Raw genomic sequence first — 22297 nt, forward strand, 5'->3', positions numbered from 1 at the left:
CTGAAGACTAGCAAGGCCGGTCTTATTAGTTATGTGATGAAGATCAAAACAGACCTTGGATCTGCCCAGTGTTATGATTATGTCAGAGACTCTGAGGGATACATTTCCCTCTAGTGGTCCTTAAAGGAGGTACAACTCAGCACAACCATCGATAAGAATGCGCTTCTTACAGTAGGTTCATTGCGGCCACTTCTCTCATTTAAATTAGCATCATCTATGGCTAACTACCTATATTGAAATAATCGTTTTTTAATAGTAAGCAATTATACGTTGAACAGATATTAAACAAAGAGTACCTACCACAAGTTATAAACTGAGTGAACTACCAAAAGTAATTACGACAGCTCTTTTCTACTTCACTGAGTAGAATGGTAGTTGCACTGTAGGTGTGGTCCTACATTCAAATCAGAGAGAGACCTGCATGTCATTGGCACTGCCAAGAGGGTGAGGAGAGAGAACAAAAAGCAAAGCCACAGAGAAAAGAGTGATAGTATTTTAGAGGGAGAGAGATACATATTTGTGTGCAGTTCCCCTCAGGCTCGAGTAAGAAGAGCCCAGCTGTTAGAGAAGGAGTAAACAAGACAAATAACTGCAACATAAAACATAGAGGGTGGAAAAAGAGCATGCTAGCATGGGAGAAGACCGGGGAGTGGGAGGGACTGACATGGGCTTATCCAGAGCTCTCCTCCACCCATTGGCCCGAGAGTTGTGTCAGTCATATCACTTCCTCCTTGGCTGTGGCAAGTTCAGAAAGGAGGGAACAGGAGGGAGGGGGAGAGGGAGGTACTCTCACATAGCTCTCTCGGTCTTGCTTTTCTACAGAAAAAGAGTTAACTCGGCTGAAACTGAAACAGGACAAGACTTGTTAAAGAAAAGCCCCATCGGGCTGTGTCTCTCCTTCATTCTCTCAGTTTCCTGCTCAAGGAAGCCATTTTGTACAGGCTGGAGTCTAGGACAACAAACTTTTTTCCCTTTCTTTCTCCTTCCTCAGTGTTTCCTGTGAAAATTGAGACTTTCTCATCAGCAGAACAACTTCTTCACCAGAGAAGGAGGAGCGGTGGAAGAGCAAGGGTAGGAGGGGAGAAGTTTCTCTCAGTCTGTCTCTCACGCTTGCCTTGCCGGGATAATGAAAGAAGTGTGAGTGCAGATTACAAAAATCAAGAGGGAGAGGTAGAAAGAAAGAAAGGAAGAAGCAGTGCTTCCTGGATAGGGATCTCCCCTTGACTCCTCTGGGAGAAAGGGTGGTCACAGGACAGAGACTCCCTGTAGCGGTGTGTATTTGTTTGTGGATCAGCGTGTAGCGAGGGATGGCCAACGCCAGCCCCTGTATGTCGCCGGGACCCCTATCCCAGGTCTTCTTCCACACAGGGGGCCCCTCTCCCCCAGGCTCTGTGGTGATGCAGCAGGGGACCCCCATGGCCGTGCCTCCCACCCCTACTCACGGTGGTCTCCCCCCTGTGGACCTGGGGGCTGGGCTGGGCCCTGGGGGGGTTGCCAATTCCTACGTGCCCCCAACCCCAGCTGGGGTCTCCTTCATCATCCAGATTGGGCTGACAAGAGAGTCAGTGCTGCTGCCCCAGACCGCTGACCTTGCCTACGTCAAACAAGTCGCCTGCTCCATTGTCGACATCAAGGTGAGAGCACAAGCAGTGTGTGTGTGTGTGTGTGTGTGTGTGTGTGTGTGTGTGTGTGTGTGTGTGTGTGTGTGTAGCCTGGCCTCAGAGCCATACGAAACATACTTGACGTATTTCTGAGCATCTCCAAGATGTATGGTCTAGTTACTTTAGACAGAAACAAAAGTAGGGAGGTTGATCAGGGAGGATGGGTGGGCGTAATCTGCGACCATATAGCAGTCCAAATGTTGCTTGTTTGAGTCGCGATGTGTCACATATTTAAGTACAGGATGATACTAATTGCTCTGAGACCATGTCGGTGTGTGTGAGATTTACCTACAGAATAATATATTTGCCCTGAATTGGTGTGTGTGTGTGTGAATGTGTGTGTGTGTTTATCTGTTTATTAATCGCTGATGAGCCCTAAGTGCTAGTGCTTTCTTCATCCAGCTGTCTCTGACATCTCATAGCTAATGGTGATGAATTTTGGCAGTGAATGGCTCTGTCTCTCACACACACACACACACACATACACACACACACACACACACACACACACACACACACACACACACACACACACACACACACACACACACACACACACACACACACACACACACACACACACACACACACACACACACACACACACACACTGAGTACATCCAAGTGCCATGAAGTGACGTATAGATGTATATGATTTTGTCTCGAAGTGAGGTCATGTTCATGTAACGAACAGTTTATGACATACAGGCCAACAGACTATGAGCTAATAATGCTACAAAACCAGGACGCCTACAAGGCCACTCTAATTACTACACGTACCCCTGCTTGAGTCTCCCATGTCTGAAGGATACCTTCCATAATCTACATTCATAGTCCAATTTATGAAACGCATTTAAAACCGCTGATAATGTTTCATTTGATTTGGTTGTGCTCAGAGTGGCACCAATCTGTGTGCATCAAATGGAAAGTAAAAACAATTACTGAGTAATCCGCCATAGTGTTTTACCATACAGCCAGGTTTTACCTGGGCCATGCATATACAGTACAGGGAAGAAGGCGGCCATTTTGCAGCAGCCAGCAGGAGAGCATAATCCTCAAGTCAGTGTCTGGCATGAGAGGCGTTGGTTTTTCTCAGCCAATTACACTCTGAGATGGTTAGATTACCAGATTTCCAAAGCCAGTCGCTGGAGGCTGGCCAACAGCAGCTTGAACAATTTGCAACTGGTAACTTTTCCAGGAAATGCTGCTTTCCCTAATCTGTTATTGTTTTGCGGAACAAAAGCACCCCCACGCCTGCCCTTCATATCCATGTGACAGTTTCAGAAGTCCCTGTGAACTGTAGATGTTATGCTAGGACTCTCCTTTTCTCCCTCCAGAATACCCTACTGTACTCTTCACGTTTTACAGTGAAATACCTTTCTTGCAATCTCTGAACCCAATAATGCAGTCTTCAATATCAACGTAGTGCTACAAATAAATAGAACAAAAACACACGGAAAATTAAGAAATATGAAGAACACTAGAAGGTAAGAAGCTATATACAGGGTCAGATCCAATAACATATTTACGAAGTGCAGGGAAACCGAAGTGATGGAGGTAGATATGTATAGGGGTAAGGAGACTAGGCTTCAGGACGTATGATAAACAGAGTAGCAGCAGCGTAAAGGAAGATTGTATTGGAGCGTGTGTGTGCTTGTGTGTCGAGTCAGTATAAATGTGTGTGCATGTTATGTGTGTGTAGGAGTGTCAGTGTGCGTGAGTGTGTAGAGTCCTGGGTGTAGCAGTCTTATTGCTTGTGGATAGAAGCTGTTCAGGCGTCTGTTGGTGTCAGACTTGATGCAACGGTGCCGCTTGCCGCGCGGAAGCAGAGAGGACAGTCGATGGGTTGGGTGGCTGGAGTCTTTAACGATTTTCCGGGACTCTGTTTCACACCGCTTGATATAGAGGTCCTGGAAGGCAGGGAGCTCGGCCCCAGTGATGTACTGGGTTGTCCACACCACCCTCTGTCGCACCATACGATCGAGAGCGGTGCTATTGCCATACCAAGCAGGGATGCCGCCAGTCATGATGCTCTCAATGGTGCAGCTGTAGAACTTTTTGAGGATTGGAGGGCCCATGCCAAATGTTTTCAACATCCTGAGGGGTAAGAAGCGCTGTCGCGCCTTCTTCACAACTATGCAAGTGTGTGGACCATTTTAAGTCTTTAGTGATTTGGACCAGAGGAACTTGAAGCTCTCAACCCGCTCCATTGTAGCCCCGTCCCGTAGTCCACGATCAGCTCCTTGGTCTTACTGACATTGAGGGAGAGGTTGTTGTCCTGGCGCCACACTGCCAGGTCACAGACTTCCTCCCTATACGCTGTATCATTGTTGTCGGTGATCAGGCCTACCACCGTTGTGTCGTCAGCAAACTTGATGGTGGTGTCGGAGTCGTTCGTGGCCACACGGTCGTGGGTGAACAGGGAGCACAGGAGGCGACTAAGTGCACACCCCTGTGGGGCCCCTGTATTAAGAGTCAGTGTGGAGTAGGTGATGGTCGGCCCGTCAGGAAGTCCAGGATCCAGTTGCAGAGGGAGGTGTTCAGTCCCAGGATCTTACGAGCTTGGAGGGGACAACGGTGTTGAACGCTGAGCTGTGGTCAATGAACAGCGTTCTCACATTGGTATTCCTCTGATCCAGGTGGGCGAGGGCAGTGTGGAGTGCAATTGAGACTGCGTCGTCTATGGATCTGTTGGGGCGGTATGCAAATTGGAGTGGGTCACTTGCATGGCACATGAAACGCCAGGGTTATAGGTTCGATTCCTACAGAGGACCAGTACGGACAAATATGAAAATGGATGCACTCACTACTGTAAGTCACGGTGGACAAGAGCGTTTGCTCAATGACTAAAATGTCAATGTGAAAATGTCTAGTGTGTCGAGGATGATGGAGTTGATGTGTGCCGTAACCAGCCTTTCAGAGCACGTCGTGAATTCAGATTGAAGTGCTACAGGGCGGTAGTCATTGCGGCATGACACCTTAGAGTTCTTGGGGACAGGATGATGGTGGTCATCTGAAAACATGTTGGGATTACAGACTGGGACGAGGAGAGGTCAAAAATGACCGTGAATATGCCTGCCAGCTGATCTGCGCCTGCTCCCTGGAATACCGTCCGTCCCCGCGGTCTTGTGAGTGTTGACCTGATTAGAGGCCTTACACCTGATTCCAGTTAGTTATGGCTGGAGTGCTGGAAGATAGATTGTTCGTGTGGGAAACTCCTTGCACAACCACTTATTTGGCACGATAACAGTCGTCGGGTTATGTTCATAACTTGGGACCGTAATGACTTTCTGCGCTAGCGGTGAAACCACTGGTGCTGTTAGTCAACTTGGAGCAGATACCTCTACCAGGCACCGGGCAGACCAGCAATAGAGGACCAGTCGAGAACAAAATAGGAACGGCCCACTCGTGCCATGTCATGTCATACCTGGATCCTGGCCTATTGAGATGTGCCTTTTGTTAAGTAAAGCTGGTGATACATTTGGTTCAAAGGAGACTGGAGGGCCACTTTAATGAACACCAGCACCAGAAAACCAGTCAGTCAGTCCCCACTGCCTTCACACATGGATGGCATGACAGGGGCTTTGTATTTAGAGGGATTTCAGGTTTGGCAGTGTGTGTTTGTGCGTGCATGGCATGCGTGTGTGAGGCCTGCTGTGTGTGTGTGTGCGTGTGCGTGTGCGCGTGCGTGTGCGTGCGTGCGTGCGTGCGTGCGTGGGTGCTTATCAGGAGTAGGGGTGTTTTGCCACGGTTCCATCATTCCCTTCGGCTCTCCTCTCCCGTCCGTCTCAATCAGAAATGTTGAGTCACCAGCCACGGCCAGGCCAGGCTGCTCTCTCTCTCTGTTTATTCAACAGCCAGCCAGCCTCGCTGTGTTCCACTGACACGTTTTTCCATTAACTTCAGAGCCTACAATATGTAGGAAGACACTCTCTTTCCCTGCCCCCAGCCCCTGCTCCTAGTGGCATAAGATCAAACAAGACCTTAACACTAGTGCTGTGTATGTCTGTTCAACCCTGAAACAGCAGAACACTTGACGGTTTATTTAGTGATTTGTGGACAGGCATCATTCCATTCCCTCCCCCTACTCTCATCTTCTCTCTTTCCTTCATTCTCCTCTTCTCAATGCTGTTGTTCTCTCTTCTCCTCCCGTCCTCCCTTCCTCTCCCCCATCCTCACCTCTCTCCCCTATCTGCTCCTCTCTTCCCCTGTCCTTCCTTCTCTTCTTCCCACATCTGTTCTTCTCTCCCTTCCTCCCCACTCCTCCTCTCCTCATCACTCTCCCTGCTAACGGTAGCCCATTGTCTGAGGGATAAAGAAGAGGAAATGAGGCCTGTTTCCTCTTTGGAGTCCACTCCGTCCGGGGGCGATCCACGTCCTCTTCCTCCTCATCCTTCCACCTCCATCCCCTCCCGTCGTCCTCCACGTATTCCCTCAGGGCGCCTCCCCCTCTCTCTGGGGTTGGTGGGAGACGAGGTAGGGTAGGGGGAATTTGGTGCTAACCGTTCGGGCAGATCTCTCTCATTGTTTCCGGACAATTGAGGTCTATTGAGCCTCCACTCCCAGTGTGTTGCTGAGTTTCATACGGTAACTCTGACACATAGAGACCACCCCCGCTTCGCGTTAGTCAGATGCTAATACGGACTTCCTGTAAAGCCACAGGATCAAACGTTAAGTCCCCATAAGACCATGGCTGGAAGGCAAACCTACGGGACAATCTACAGTAGATATGTGTGTCGGGGATGTTGCATTGCATGCTAGAGACGTTTTAATGTCGCAGACGAGCACCGGTTGACAAGTGGGAATTTGTGTCTCGTCGTAGAGCCATTCAGTAACATGTGGCTGAGAGCATCATATCGCTTGTCGTGTCTCTTTCATCAGCCAATCAAGTCTCACTCTGCCAAGGGGTGTGTCTATTCAAGCTGATCCTTACCTCTCAGACCAATAACCTGTTTACTAATTGGACTTGTAATGAACGGTGCGTGTGTGTGTGCGTGAGACTGCGGAGGACCGACCTGTCGAGGCTTGACTGTGTCATTTGAAGCGTTGTAGAGTCGCCATAGTTTCCTCACGTCAGGCGATTGTTGTAACAGGATTGTACTAACTGATGCCTGAACGCTGCACAGATCCTTGGCACTGAGGTTGGTACGGTTTTTCTCTTAAGAAAACACTAGCAAACCCACCCTTCGTTGGTTTCCCGCAGACGGAGAGAAAATACTCTCACACGCTCTCACAACCAACGTTTGATTTCTACTGTAAGTCAACCTTGTTTGCTTGAAATGTAGGTCTAAAAATTCAGCATGGCGCTGCCCCCGTGTGCAAAGCGAGGTGTATATTTAGTGTAGGTGTCTGTGATTCTCAGTCTAGCATACAACACGTGGCCACCCTCACTACTCCCTTATAGGCACTCTAGAGTGGCATCTGTAGTGAACGAGTCTCACGGAGTGATAGAGAGGAATGGAGAGACCAAGAGAGAAGAAGAAAGAGTTTAAACTGTTTAAAAAAATACACTTAAGGGGAAAAGCGAGAGAAAGACAGAGAGCGATAAAGACAGAGAGCGATTTGAAATGTGGAACTGTACATAGGAAGCGATTTGGACAGGTGGGCCATATCCCCTCAAACACACACACACACACACACACACACACACACACACACACACACACACACACACACACACACACACACACACACACACACAGCTGCAACTGAAAGTCCCTGGCCATTGTTTCCACCTCCGGTCTGGAATGGGCAGTTTCTTTATCTGCCTCCCTGGAGGAGCTGGGCCTGGGAATGTGATCATACACACACACTATCTCCTGTTTACCTCTGTCTCTCTTTTACACACACACACGCCCACGTGTGCGCACGCATGTAAGCACACACAGACACCCAGTGGTGGTACCCAATTGTCATACTTGAGTGAAAGTAGAGATACCCTGAATAGAAAATGACTAAAGTTAAAGTACCCAGTAAAATACTACTTGAGTAAAAGTCTAAAAGTATTTGCTTTTAAATGTACTTCAAGTATCAAAAGTAAAAGTAGAAATAGTTTCAAATTCCTTATATTAAGCAAACCAGACTGCACAACTTTCATGTTTTTTATTATTACGGATAGCCAGGGTCACACTCCAAACCTCTGTCACGTATACTCCCTCTCCGGCCTCTAGGTCATCAGCCTGCTTATTATCCTGCACACCTGTCACCATCGTCTCGCACCTCATGACACTCACCTGGACTCCATCACCTCCTTGATCACCTTCCCTATATCTGTCCCTCCCCTTGGTTCTTTCCTCAGGTGTTATTCACTCTGTTTCATGTCGGTGCGGTGTTTGTGTTTCTTGTTTTGTATTATGTTTTCATTTATTTATTCAATTATTCACTCCCTGAACTTGCTTCCTGACTCCCAGCGCACACGTTACAACCTCAGAATTTACAAACGAACCATTTGTGTTTATTGAGTCCGCCAGATCAGAGGCAGTAGGGATGACCAGGGATGTTCTCTTGATAAGTGTGTAAATTTGACTATTTTTTCCTGTCCTGCTAAACACACACACACACACACACACACACACACACACACACACACACACACACACACACACACACACACACACACACACACACACACACACACACACACACACACACACACACACACACACACACACACGAAAGCAGTAAAGAATCCTTGCGCACGCACACACACTGCACCGCCAGTCCTGATCGTGACGATAAGGGTCCAGCCTGATGGACAACGTTGTATTGTGTGGCGGAAAACAATCCTCTAGCCTTCAATGCTACTCTGTTATTGTAGCTACATGACGACTCGGCCTAATCCAGGTCTGTCTGTCTCAACCAATCCAGCCCTCTGAACGATTGATCTGCGTATATCACATGTTCATTTGATACATTTCGATCTTGTTCTAACCCATTTTGGTTGAGTGTGTGCGTGTGTATGCGTTTTGGGAGCCCTATATTGGTTACTAATACCTACACTGGTTATCAAATCAAATTTGATTTGTCACATGCGCCGAATACAACAGGTGTAGACATTACAGTGAAATGCTTACTTACGAGCCCTTAACCAACAATGCAGTTTTAAGAAAAATACCCAATAAAATAAAAAATAAAGAAATAAAAGTAACAAATAATTAAAGAGCAGTAAAATAACAATATCGAGGCTATATACAGGGGGTACCGGTACAGAGTCAATGTGCAGGGGCACCGGTTAGTTGAGGTAATATATTCAAGTAGGTAGAGTTATTTTAGTGACTTATGCATAGATAATAACAGAGAGTAGCAGCAGCGTAAAATAGTGAAGGGGGGGGGGGGGAGCAATGCAAATAGTCTGAGTAGCCATTTCATTAGATGTTAAGTAGTCTTATGACTTGGGGGTAGAAGCGGTTTAGAAGCCTCTTTCTTGGACCTAGACTTATCAGACCAATTCGCTAAACCCAGGCAGGTGCACAGCTCAGTGAGTCAGGAACGCATTAGCGTGTTTAGCACAATGGTCTGAGACCGCCACACCTTTACCACACCACAGCTTTATGAAGTCACACACAACCAGCAGGCTTCTAGAGGAAATGGTGTCCCATATTGAAATGACAGCTTCCGCCATTGATCCACACAGCGCTCCCTTACCCAAACCCCGTACTCTTCCCTCTTCCCCACTCGGTTCATTTGCATCATAGCAGAGCAGCTCGGAGCAGCTTTGCATGAACGTACAGTGCTTCCTGGCGGGCATTAGCAGGCGGCGTACTCCTCCGTTTGGCTATTCAAAACACTGCTAATGACATGTCCACATATCAATTAGAGGAGGGGGAGAGGGGGAGAGGGTGACAGAGAGAGAGAAAGAGAGAGATATAAAGGGGTATTGACCGAGATTGAGATTTAGAAAGAGGGAGAGAGAGAGAGAAAGAGAGCGAGAGAGGAAAAGGACATTTACAGAGATTGAGAAATAGGGAGAGCGAGAGAGAGAGGGAGAGAAAGAGAAAGAGAGAGATGGGAAGCAAGGTTCAGGCCATACGCTGCTAGAATCAAGGGGAATGCTGTGGTTTTTGTACCTAGCTTGAAGCCACGTTTTTCCAGAGTTGAGCAATCGTTCTTTTAAACGCAATGAAAGTGGACTTGATCATTTCTAAAATGTCAAGGCCCGTCACCCAGTTAGTCTAGGTAGTAACAACCGTCTCAGTGTTTTTCTACAGAAGGCGCCAAAGGCTGTACAGTAGGTCCATACTTACTGTTACTCTAGAGCCCTGCATTCCAGATCACCCCGAGACATTATGATACTAATCCAATGATTTAGCTCTGCTAAAAACCCGTTTTGTACCATAATCCAATTTGAGGCAGCAGCAGCAGCAGAAGCATTCGGTGGCATGTTGCTATGCAAAACCCTCCCAGCTGGTCCGGCAGGCAGGCAAGCAAGCAGGCAGGAGAATTCCTCACATTTCCAGGGCAGCCGACGGAACACACAGGGCTCTTTGAGAGCAGGGAGAGAGCTCTGTGGATCAAGGGCAGACAGACATGTGCAGATCTATCTCTTCGGACAACAACACTCACTCACGTAAATGCCACGAATCCCTAACCCAGTTGGTATACATTCAAACCTGAGGAAGGGGTTCCTAAAGATGCACTATTCAGAAATGTCTCTGCCATTTCCTGGTTGCTAAAGTTCTCATTTTCGGTTGGTGGCAAAACAAGCAAGTGTCGGTTAGAGAATCGCTGTACCATTTAAACCGCTGTGAAATACGCCCCATGGCCAGAAGTATGTGGACACCCGCTCGTCGAACATCTCATTCCAAAATCACGGGCATTGTTATGGAGTTGATCCACCCTTTGCTGCTATAACAGCCTCCACTCTTCTGGGAAGGCTTTCCACTAGATGTTGTAACATTGCTGCGGGGACTTGCTTCCATTCAGCCACGAGAGCATTAGTGCGGTCGGGGGATGTTGGGCGATTAGGCCTGGCTCGCAGTCGGCGTTCCAATTCCTCCCAAAGGTGTTCGATGGGGTTGAGGTCAGGGCTCTGTGCAGGCCAGTCAAGTTCTTCAACGCCGATCTCGACGAACCATTTCTGTATGGACTTCGCTTTGTGCACAGGGGCATTGTCATGCTGAAACAGGAAAGGGCCTTCCACTTAGTTGGAAGCACAGAATCGTCTAGAATGTCATTGTCTGCTGTAGCGTTAAGATTTCCCTTCACTGGAACTAAGGGGCCTAGCCAAAACCATGAAAAACAGCCCCAGACTGTTATTCCTCCTCCACCAATCTTTACAGTTGGCACTATGCATTGGGGCGGAGAGCGTTCTCCTGGCATCCGCCAAGTAAAAGACGCAAAAACAAAAAGCATAAAAATAGCTTCAATGAGAATGACAGATCTGTAACTCACATTTATTTTCAGGTGAATTTGGTCAGATCGTCCCATATTGCAGCTTTAACTTAGATACCGTTTCTTTTGGAGATGCTGCCCTGGATGATGTTCTTTGGTGCTTTCCAGGAAAAGCAGTGTATGCCCTGGAGGGTCTGGGGCGGCCTTTTTCTGTAAGGTCACAGATGGCAGCCGTGGTTACCAGGCACGGCAGCAGATACTCAGAGGGTTACGTCTGTGCTGGTCCTCGACGTGTGTCGCACACACACACACACACACACACACACACACACACACACACACACACACACACACACACACACACACACACACACACACACACACACACACACACACACACACACACACACACACACACACACACACACACACACACTCTACCGCACTCGGGGAACCTGAGGTTAGAGAAGCATTTAGTAAATACTCAAACACCGAGGCTGGCGCTGCTGTGACTTTCATAAAAGAGGAAGGAGAGACATAGACGTCGGCGGGGATGGGTGGATGATAAGTTAGAAGAAACGGGCGACGAAAAGGAAACGGGGAAGATTATGATAGATAGATTATATGAGAGAAAGATATAGGTGTGTCATGTGGGTCTTCAACGCTCTTGGGTCTCGTGCTCTGGGCTCACAGTGAAAAGCTGTTCAACCGTGGCTAATTACTTCGAGTATGTGAGCTGACAAACGTGATTTATCCCAACTAGAGATTTCACTCTTCTATGGGTTTTCTAACGTGCTACTTTGATTTCATTAGAGCCGTTGTGTGTGGTTTGAGTAAGAATCGCACAATGGAATAATAAGAATCGATAATGTCATAATACTTTTAGCAAAATAAAAAATGTATCTTTAATTTACAATCTGTAGAAACTATGAGAATAGAAAGGTTCAGTACTTTTGTGAAACAGCACAGTTAAAAAAATATATGCCAAAGAGAAATAAAACTGGATGGACTTCAGAAATAGAGGAAGGCCGGGACTAAAAACAAACAAAAGATAACTATTGTAAAATATAGTGTGTCTGTAAAATGTATACAGTATGTATAAGCTGGAAGTAGAAGCCTAAGACTTGTTGTCCATTAATTTACTCCAATTAGGTTAGGGGAAAACATTAAAAGGAAAATATATTTTAAAAAGATATGTGTGTATATACAATATAAATCTATATATTTACAAAAAATATATGGGGGATTGGAAATTATGCAGACAATTACATTGATGGAAGCTACAATCTATCTGCAGTATTAAAGCTGATCTACCACCTAAAAAAACACACAAAAAAACACAGGAAGTACAGAAACCTTAAAGATCAATTCTACAGAAGTCTGTATGTAGTTTCATATCCACATTATAATCCAATCCTCCCTCACTCACTCACTCACTCACTCACTCACTCACTCACTCACTCGCTATTGTTCTCTCTCCTCTCTCTCTCTCTCTTGTTCTCTCTCTCTCTCTCTCTTGTTCTCTCTCTCTCTCTCTTGTTCTCTCTCTCTCTCTCTCTCTTGTTCTCTCTCTCTCTCTCTCTTGTTCTCTCTCACCCACTCACTCAATCTTGTTCTCTCACTCACTCACTCACTCACTCACTCACTCACTCACTCACTCACTCACTCACTCACTCACTCACTCACTCACTCACTCACTCACACTCTCTTTCTCTCTCTCTATTAAGCAGTGAATACCCCTCCATCCTGACCTGAGAATGGGAATGAGGGATCAAAACCAGAACGGGTTATGGGAGGAGGGGAGGAACAAAAGCAGAGGGAGGAGAGAGAGCCTACATAAAGGAAAAGGGAATGACTCACAGCCCAGTAATGTGTCCATTGTGGTTCCCAGTGTGGATGGGGAGGAATGTGTGTGTGTGTGTGTGTGACCGACCATGCACTCCCAGCACGCATTGGGAATGTTCAGCAATCACATGTTGTGCAGTGTTCCTTTGAGATCTCTCTGGAGAGTCCCATCTATGACACCCAGCCTGCTGAGTGGAGGGGGGATGGAGGGAGGAGGCGTTTGTAGGGAAAAGAAGAGGGGTTCTTTCTATCTTTACATTTTGCCCATCTTAATCTCCTCCTCATCCATCTCTTTTCCTGCTCTACAGATGTTGGATCTTCATTTGATCCCCCTGTTGTTGCACAGCAGGAAATGTAAACTTGTAGTGCATTCAAGGTTTGAAAAGGATTCCAAAGTTTGTACTTTCCACTTAAAAATGTCAGACTTGATTTGACCTAACTAAAAATGGATCAACCCCTACAAAAATGTCCATGAATTATAATCCACACAATAATTCACATTTCCTGTTGCTGCAGGATTCTTGTCCTGCTGTGAGAAACTGGTCAAATGAAGATCCTACATCTGTATGCTTCGTACACCTGTTCCTCTCTCATATCCCTGACTCCTTTTCTTTCTCTCTTTTTCTTTCAGGTCTTGCTCTCCATCACCCTCTTTTCCTCTCCCTCCTTTTCTTGTGAATAAAGAAAGCTGTGCTCAGTTCTGAGTGTGTAGAGCGAGGCCCAGGGGATCCGGGCCAGGTTCCTATCGGCTTACCTGGCCAGGCAGAGGGAGAGGCATGCCCACAAAAGCCCAGTCCAGTGCAGCCGAGCGCAGCTCCTTTATCCCCACGTCCCCCCGCCCCAGTCTGGACACGGCTCTCATATTACCTCCCCGCTCCCCCAGAGCAGAATGAGACGCTTTGTCGCCGAGCCCCCACCCGAGACCAGCCCTCTCTAACACAACGATTCCCACCAAACAAACTCAAATGCATGTGTACCCACACATGGAAATGAACACAGCCCTTACTTATAACGTATAAGCTATCCCTCTTACGCATAATTCTCCCGTTTCATAAGAGACACCTCACAGGACTGGGCTGCTTGTTTCTGTGTACTATACTAGCTAGGTGTGGATTGTACAGGGTGTGTGTGTGTAAAATATGACAGATGTTGTTATGGGGGAGGCCAGAGGGAGGAGCTCATTTTGGAAGTGGGTTGCCTTTTCAGCTCTTACACGGAGCAGACCTTTGCCGACAATTAGTAGCTTTGGTTATCAGCGCACGCCCGTGGTGCTGCTATACGGGAGTCTCAGCCATGTACTTAATTAAGGTTGACAGTATGTGGCCTTCAGATTGCAGGCCTGAATAAGCAGCTAGCGAGACAATGCTCTGTGTCAGCCTTGCTGTGTGGAGAAGGTACTGTCTGTATCCACAAGTGTCCAGATATCCATGTCCTTTGAAATGGTCGAATCCTTCTTAATAATTTGACCACACCTTCTCAACTGTAAAGTGATTTTTGGATGCAAATAAAGCATTTCAAATGTGTGTATGTGTGTGCACGCTTGTGTGTGTGTGTGTGTGTGTGTGCACGCTTGTGTGTGTGTGTAGAGGATATTGGTCGAGTTATTACTATAAATGATGAATTTATCTTGTTATAAATCGGGGCACCAGTCCGTTATTGGACAAAAATGGTCTTTCAAGAAGACCTGACCCATGATTTATCTTAACAATTGCACAATATGACCAAAATGTGAACAATAGTAAAAATGGGTTTATCTGAAGGTATATCTGAGGAGCTTAATATCAGATACATGAAGTCGTACCGTTTTCTAGAGTGTTTTGTATCAGAGAAACACACAACAGCAGGTAAAATACAACAGTTTGAATAATAAAAAGAGTAAGATTGAAGGATGATGATGGCAGATGATACAGGGGGAATAAAGGTGAATTCAACAGGTGGTTTACCAGCAAATTGTTAGAGGATAATACTGTCAGTTTGCATAGAGCAACATTTACGTACTCAAGACTATACCTAATTAACAGGTCAAGCAGGTGCATACCGCGGAAGAGTATGGTCTGTCAATTGTGAATGGAGGAAGCAACTTAAAAGGGCAAGTAGTGGTTGGGTTATAATGTTAAAGTTCTGCAGTTATTTAACGTTAACCTGAAGAGCTACATATTACACTTCATGCCAATGCTGGGGAGAGAAAGGGACATTTGCTGTATAGTTACACTCAATTGATGGAATGGGGGTCTTTGGTCAGATGACAGTGCGGCCGCACTATCTGACGGTAACCCTCAACCCGTTAACCTAACTCCTAACTTAACCTCAAACCCCTAGCCTAGCTAACATTAGCATTAGCCACCTAGCTAACGCTAGCGACAACAGATTGGAATTTGTAAAATATCATACATTTAGCACATTTGTAATATATATGATTGTAATTCGTAACATATGCTACCATACAAAATGGATGATGGATGTCCACAAATGAATACATATCATACTAATTGTACTGTCTCGGATTTACGGTAACTATGTTACGTCTACCCCTGAGTCCAGGTTGGATATGTTGGTCCATTGTTGAATAAGTAGGCCTGTTTTCTTAGGCTTGCCACTTTCTGTGGTCAAGAGGAAGCATCTGGATCTGGACTTTATTCCCTTGTTGTATACTAGAGAAAAAATGATTCCAGCTTGGGCTCTTCTGGTTTGTTTAGAATATGTCATATAGCCCTGGATCTAGATAGCAGGCTGATTGGGGCCATATCCTGGCCCTGCTGGTCATGATTGGCACTATTGGTACTAGATGTGGGCATATCTGTATTTGCGCTCGTGTGTGTGTGTGTCTGTGTTGTCACGCTGGTGTGTGTGTCATCAGTCTTTCCACTCCACTCCTCTCCCTCTCCTGTCCTGCTGGTTTACAGAGCGTGTTCTGGTATGCAGCAGCCACGTCAGGAATGTAAACCTGTGTGTCTTTCCATGTCCTACTCTCCATGACGAAGTTCAGACAGAGCACCGCCTCATACCTCCTTCCACCGCCAACCACGAGTCAGCGAAAAAAAGGCACGTTCACTGAACAAGAACACATAAATAGCATTCCTCTCTGTTTGAGTCAGGTTATTGAGTAGACTACATTAGCTGCATTAGCTAATTAAGTGAAAGGTAAACAAATCAACTGAAATATAGTTAGCTCTCTCTGCTGCTTCTCCTTCATTTTTGGAACAAATTAATTTGCTCAAAACTGTTAAACTATTGCCTTTCTCTCTCTTTGAGTCAAGTACGTACCACACATTACGCACCGCAGTGCTAGCTAGCTGTAGCTTATGCTTTCAGTACTAGATTCATTCTCTGATCCTTTGATTGGGTGGACAACATGTCAGTTCATGCTGCAAGAGCTCTGATATGTTGGAAGACGTCCTCCAGAAGTTGTCATAATTACTGTGTAAGTCTATGGAAGGGGGTGAGAACCACGAGCCTCCTAGGTTTTGTACTGAAGTCAATGTACCCAGAGGAGGACGGAAGCTAGCTGTCCTCTGGCTACACCATGGCACTACCCTATAGAGTGCTGTTGATGCTACTGTAGACCTTCATTGCAAAATAGTGTATTTTTAATCAGTTATTTGGTGATGTGAATATATTTAGTATAGTTTTATCTTAAAATTATAACTAAGGTTTCACAATTTTTATTTTTATGAAATTCACTGAGTAGGATGGTCCTTTCCTTCCTCGGAGGAGGAGCCTCCACTGCATTACACAGCCCTATGCCTATAGCCATGTAAAGGGCAAACGTTAAAATCAGAGGTTTAATATTACTAGAACTTTACGATAAGCTAGTAGTGAATAATTTTGTATCCTACACATGTAGTCTCTGTTGCTCAACTCCAGGGTTTCTCTCTGAAACTTGGGCCAACAGTCAGGCTTTTAGGAGGCCCTAGCCTGTTTCTTCCTGTGTGTGTGTGTGTGTGTGTGTGTGTGTGTGTGTGTGTGTGTGTGGGGGGTAAGGCTGAAAGTGAGGACGCAGGGGAATACTGCCTGTGACACAAACAGGAAGACTACAGTACACTCTCTTCTAGCGAACGATCTGACTTCCTGTCTTCCAGAGAGCATTGGGCCTTGTGTCTAGGTGTAGTTAGTAGGTTTGGATGTCAGCGATTCTGCAGTCCTCTCCCAGTTTGCAACAACCTCTCACTCTCACACTTCCGCGTCGAATTTATGGCATTAACAATAGGCATTATTCCTACCACCACACTCTCTGTTTTTCATTAACTGTTGAAATCGGAAGTTTACATACACTTAGGTTGGAGTCATTAAAACTCGTTTTTCAACCACTCCACAAATTTATTTTCAAAAAGCTATAGTTTTGGCAAGTCGGTTAGAACATCTACTTTGTGCATGACACAAGTAATTTTTCCAACAATTGTTTACAGACAGATTATTTCACTTATCATTCACTGTATCACAATTCCAGTGGGTCAGAAGTTTACATACACTAAGTTGACTGTGCCTTTTAAATAGCTTGAACAATTCCAGAAAATTGTGTTATGGCTTTAGAAGCTTCTGATTGGCTAATTGACATAATTTGAGACAATTGGAGGTGTACCTGTGGATGTATTTCAAGGCCTACCTTAACTCAGTGCCTGTTTGCTTGACATCATGGGAAAATCTAAAAAAATCAGCCAAGACCTCAGAAAAAAATTGTAGACCTCCACAAGTCTGGTTCATCCTTGGGAGCAATTTCCAAACGCCTGAAGGTACCACGTTCATCTGTACAAACAACAGTACGCAAGTATAAACACCATGGGACCACGCAGCCATCATACCGCTCAGGAAGGACACGCATTCTGTCCCCTAGAAATGAACATACTTTGGTGCGAAAAGTGCAAATCAATCCCAGAACAACAGCAAAGGACCTTGTGAAGATGCTGGAGGAAACAAGTACAAAAGTATCTATATCCACAGTAAAACAAGTCCTATATCAACATAACCTGAAAGGCCGCTCAGCAAGGAAGAAGCCACTGCTCCAAAACCGCCATAAAAAAGCCAGACTACGGTTTGCAACTGCACACGGGGACAAAGATCGTACCTTTTGGAGAAATGTCTTCTGGTCTGATGAAACAAAAATATAACTGTTTGCCCATAATAACCATCGGTATGTTTGTAGGAAAAAGGGGGATGCTTGCAAGCCGAAGAACACCATCCCTACCATGAAGCACGGGGGTAGGAGGGACTGGTGCACTTCACAAAATAGATGGCATCATGAGGCAGGAAAATTATGTGGATATATTGAAGCAACATCTCAAGACCTAGGTCAGGAAGTTCAAGCTTGGTCGCAAATGGGTCTTCCAAATGGACAATGACCCCAAGCATACTTCCAAAGTTGTGGCAAAATGGATTAAGGACAACAAAGTGAAGGTATTGGAGTGGCCATCAAAAGCCCTGATCTCAATCCTATAGAGAATTAATTGAGTGTATGTAAACTTCTGACCCACTGTGAATGTGATGAAAGAAATAAAAGCTGAAAGAAATCACTCTCTCTACTATTATTCTGACATTTCACATTCTTAAAATAAAAAGGTGATCCTAACTGACCTAAGACATGGAATTTTTACTAGGATTAAATGTCAGAAATTGTGAAAAACTGAGTTTAAATGTATTTGGCTAAGGTGTATGTAAACTTCCGACTTCAACTGTATCTATCATTCTCTCTCTCTCTAAACTCTGACGTCACTGGCCTGTACTGTCACTCTTACCCTGCTGGTGCTGATTCGGGGGCAAAGGGAGGACAGGAATAGAAGACATTCCTGTCGTCTGCTTCATCCCTCCGTCACAGTGACCTCACGGGGTTAAGAATAGCCCATGCCCCGCTAACCCAAAGTGAGAAAGGAGAAATTCCAGCGATGAGCCAAGCTGTTGTCAGGTGCTAATGAGGCTGCACGCTGACGTCTTTTACACCCCGGTCGCCGCGGCAACGCCTCATTAAACACCTGTCCCTGTTTCAGTGGCAGCATGGTTCTCTTTCATGTCCTCTGTTAGGCCCCGTTCTAAACATGTCCCTGAACAGGGAGGGTCCCAACTTCCCACAGGACTTTCACACTCTGGACGACTTTACACTTTCCCTGTCTGGAGATACTCACACTCCCAGGGATGGGGTTTGGCATTGCTGCTGTATACTGTACAGTGTGTTCAGCTGAAAAACGAGACATGGCTGTCTAAACAATGGCTGTTGTTTGAGGAGGGTGTCTGTTCCTCTTACCTTTAGAAGAAAAGGAGGACAAACCTATCGTGAGAACTCTTCTGTTTCTGACTCTGTCGTAAAAGCCCTGTATGGTAATTGAAATATTGTACTGGGGCGCCTGTTCACAACACAAGGCGTGAGTTATGTTATTGATAAAAGCGACTTTTTGGATAGTTTTATAGTATTTAGGTAGAGGGAGGATAAAAGCGGTCTTTCTGTGTCCCTGCTATCATAGATTATGTGTGAAAATGTCATCACTTTGGCGATCTAATGGCTGTCAGAATGGCTGGAGGGGTACACGGTACATAGTGGATGGATCTTACACAGGAAACAATCCGTCATTGTTCTGGTGGCCCATCTGAATTTCTGCCTGGCTTTTTACATGACAATCTTTGAGTGAGCATCTGTGGCTGAGTTCTTATCTCCGGTGATGAAACACTTCCCCCTGTGTAATTTGCTGCTGTCGCCACTTCTCCGCCGCGCTCAGACACTTCTCCTCTCTCTGTGAGGTCACATAACCCTGTCCTCCTCTCTCTGTGAGGTCATAGACACAATTCCCCTTTCTCTGTGAGGTCATAGACACAGCCCCCCCCCTCTCTCTCTCTCTCTTTCTTTTTTTTTGTGTGGGGGGGGGGTATGGCAGTCAATTGCAAAATCGTATTTCTGATTGTCTGATTGTCTCACCATCACATACTTTTAATGTGGGACTATATGACAGTCAATTGCCAATGAGTCTGACATAATGTCTCTTATCTCACCACCACTAATGTGATGGGTGTGCTTGATACATGTCACGGTGGAGCTTCTCAGAGTCAGGGGGCGTGGTCAACAGTGTGCACCTCATCTCTTCCGTCACATCCATCCTGGATCAAAATGTGCTTTTATGGTGCTCTCAAGACAACTCGGGAACTCTGAAAAATACGAGGTCAATTCATGACGTCAGTGATCTTCAGGTCGGAAAGTCGGAGCTCTAGAAAGAGGCCTGAGTCCCCGGACTAGGAATTCCTAGTTGGAAAATAAAATTAAAATAAAATATTTTTAGACTGAAAGTTGACCGCAAGCAGCCCAAACAGATATAATATTTGCAGTAGCAGTACATGGGTAAAATCGCGGAGGAAACCAAGTACCCCCCCCCGAAAGCCATATTACAACCTATGTGTTGCAATAATCACGGTGTTTGCTCTATAACCTGTTAGTTCATATGCCTTGTGACTGTAATATATAGGCCTAAAGGCCAAGACAATAAATTCAGCCACACCTTTGTTTTATCACAAAACCGGATAGCAACCTCTGTCCAGTGAAGTTCACAAAGCGTAGTGCATGTACAGTAACAGACAGTTACATGACCTACAGCACGGTCAAGCAAGTTCATGTTTCCAACATTTTCGGACTACTAAACAACTATTGATTTAGAAGCACAGAGAGTTACCGCAAGTCGCAAAGAAAACAGGAGCTGCCTCCACTATTCCAGCACCATTTCAACTTCAACATCATCAAATCACCTCTGCTTAGTCTAATACAGTGACAACTAATAGATACCAAAAACAATTTAGTCCAATCAACGTAAGCTAAATATGATGTGAATGTCCATGGTTCTGATTTCTGTGCGTGTGCGTGTGTTAGAATGTGTGAGTGTGTGTGTGTGTGTATGTATGTGTGTATGCATGCACGTTCGAGCAAGTAGAAAACATGTTAACAATGCCATACTTGTTTGAACCAGACAGCATCAGATGGCTGGCCAACATGTAGAGAGACAGAGGGGGCGCTGTTTCGCTCGCTCACATGCTTTCTCCTGCCAGATACAATCATCCTCTTGCGAATTGAAGGTAAATTCTGAAACACAGAGAGACGAAGGATAAATGTATATATTTTTTGATTACATTTGGGGACATTGCCCTGCGTAGGGTGCCGTCTTTCGAATGGGACATTAAAACGGGATTCCTGACTCTCTGTGCTCATTCAAAATCCCATGGCACTTATTGTAAGAGTAGGGGTGTTCACCCATGTGTCATGGCTAAATTTCCATCCTGGCCAACTTCCATCATGGCCACCCAATCATCCCAATCATTCCTAATTGGCATACAGTGCATTCGTAAAGTATTCGGACCCCTTCCCCTTTTCCACATTTTGTTACGTTACAGCCTTATTCTAAAATTGATTAAATAAATAAAAATCCTCATTGATCTTCACAATATACCCCATAATGACAAAGCAAAAACAGGTTTTTCGAAATTTTTGCAAATGTATTACAAATAAAAAACAGAAATACCTTATTTACGTAAGGATTCAGAGTCTTTGCTATCAGACTCGAAATTGTTACGGTTCTCCTCCTCTTCAACCAACGAGGAGGAGTAGTGATTGAACCAAGGCGCAGCGGGTTGTGAATACATAATTTATTTAAAGAAAAGACGAAAACACGAACTTCACTATAAACTAACAAAACAACAAACGGAGTAGACAGACCTGGACGACGAACTTACATTAAACACGAAGAACGCACGAACAGGGAAAATAGACTACACAAAATGACGATGTACAAAACAAACTGAACAGTCCCGTATGGTGCGACAAACACTGACACAGGAGACAACCACCCACAACGAACACTGTGAAACAACCTACCTAAATATGACTCTCAATTAGAGGAACGCCAAACACCTGCCTCTAATTGAGAGCCATACCAGGCAACCCTAAACCAACATAGAAACAGACAACATAGAATGCCCACCCAAACTCACGTCCTGACCAACTAACACATACAACAAACTAACAGAAATAGGTCAGGAACGTGACAGAAATTGAGCTCAGGTGCATCCTGTTTCCATTGATCATCCTTGATATGTTTCTACAACTTGATTGGAGTCCACCTGTGGTAAATTAAATTGATTGGACATGATTTGGAAAAGCACACACCTGTCTATATAAGGTCCCATAGTTGACAGTGCATGTCAGAGTAAAAACCAAGCCATGAGGTCGAAGGAATTGTCCGTAGAGCTCTGAGACAGGATTGTGTCGAGGCACAGATCTGGGGAAGGTTACCAAAAAATGTCTGCAGCATTGAAGATCCCCAAGAACACAGTGGCCTCCATTCTTAAGTGGAAGAAGTTTGGAACCACCAGGAATCTTCCTAGATCTGGCCGCCCGGCCAAACGGGGGAGAAGGGCCTTGGTCAGGGAGGTGACCAAGAGCCCGATGGTCACTCTGACAGTTCCTCTGTATGTCTCTCTATTATGCGTGGGAACAGATT

General features: G+C 45.5%; 1 protein-coding gene across 1 annotated transcript in view; it reads left to right on the forward strand.

Moving 5' to 3' along the window:
- Positions 1-718: 718 nt before the first annotated feature.
- LOC129821861 (serine/threonine-protein kinase D2-like) overlaps positions 719-22297 on the forward strand; it is a 38951-nt gene continuing 17372 nt past the window's right edge. The window contains exon 1 of the mRNA XM_055879563.1: positions 719-1634. Coding sequence (XP_055735538.1) covers positions 1308-1634 — 327 coding nt within the window. The 5' untranslated portion in view covers positions 719-1307. The remainder of the gene's footprint in view (positions 1635-22297) is intronic.

This window comes from Salvelinus fontinalis, chromosome 24 (assembly GCF_029448725.1).
Source record: "Salvelinus fontinalis isolate EN_2023a chromosome 24, ASM2944872v1, whole genome shotgun sequence".
NCBI classification, from domain to species: domain Eukaryota; kingdom Metazoa; phylum Chordata; class Actinopteri; order Salmoniformes; family Salmonidae; genus Salvelinus; species Salvelinus fontinalis.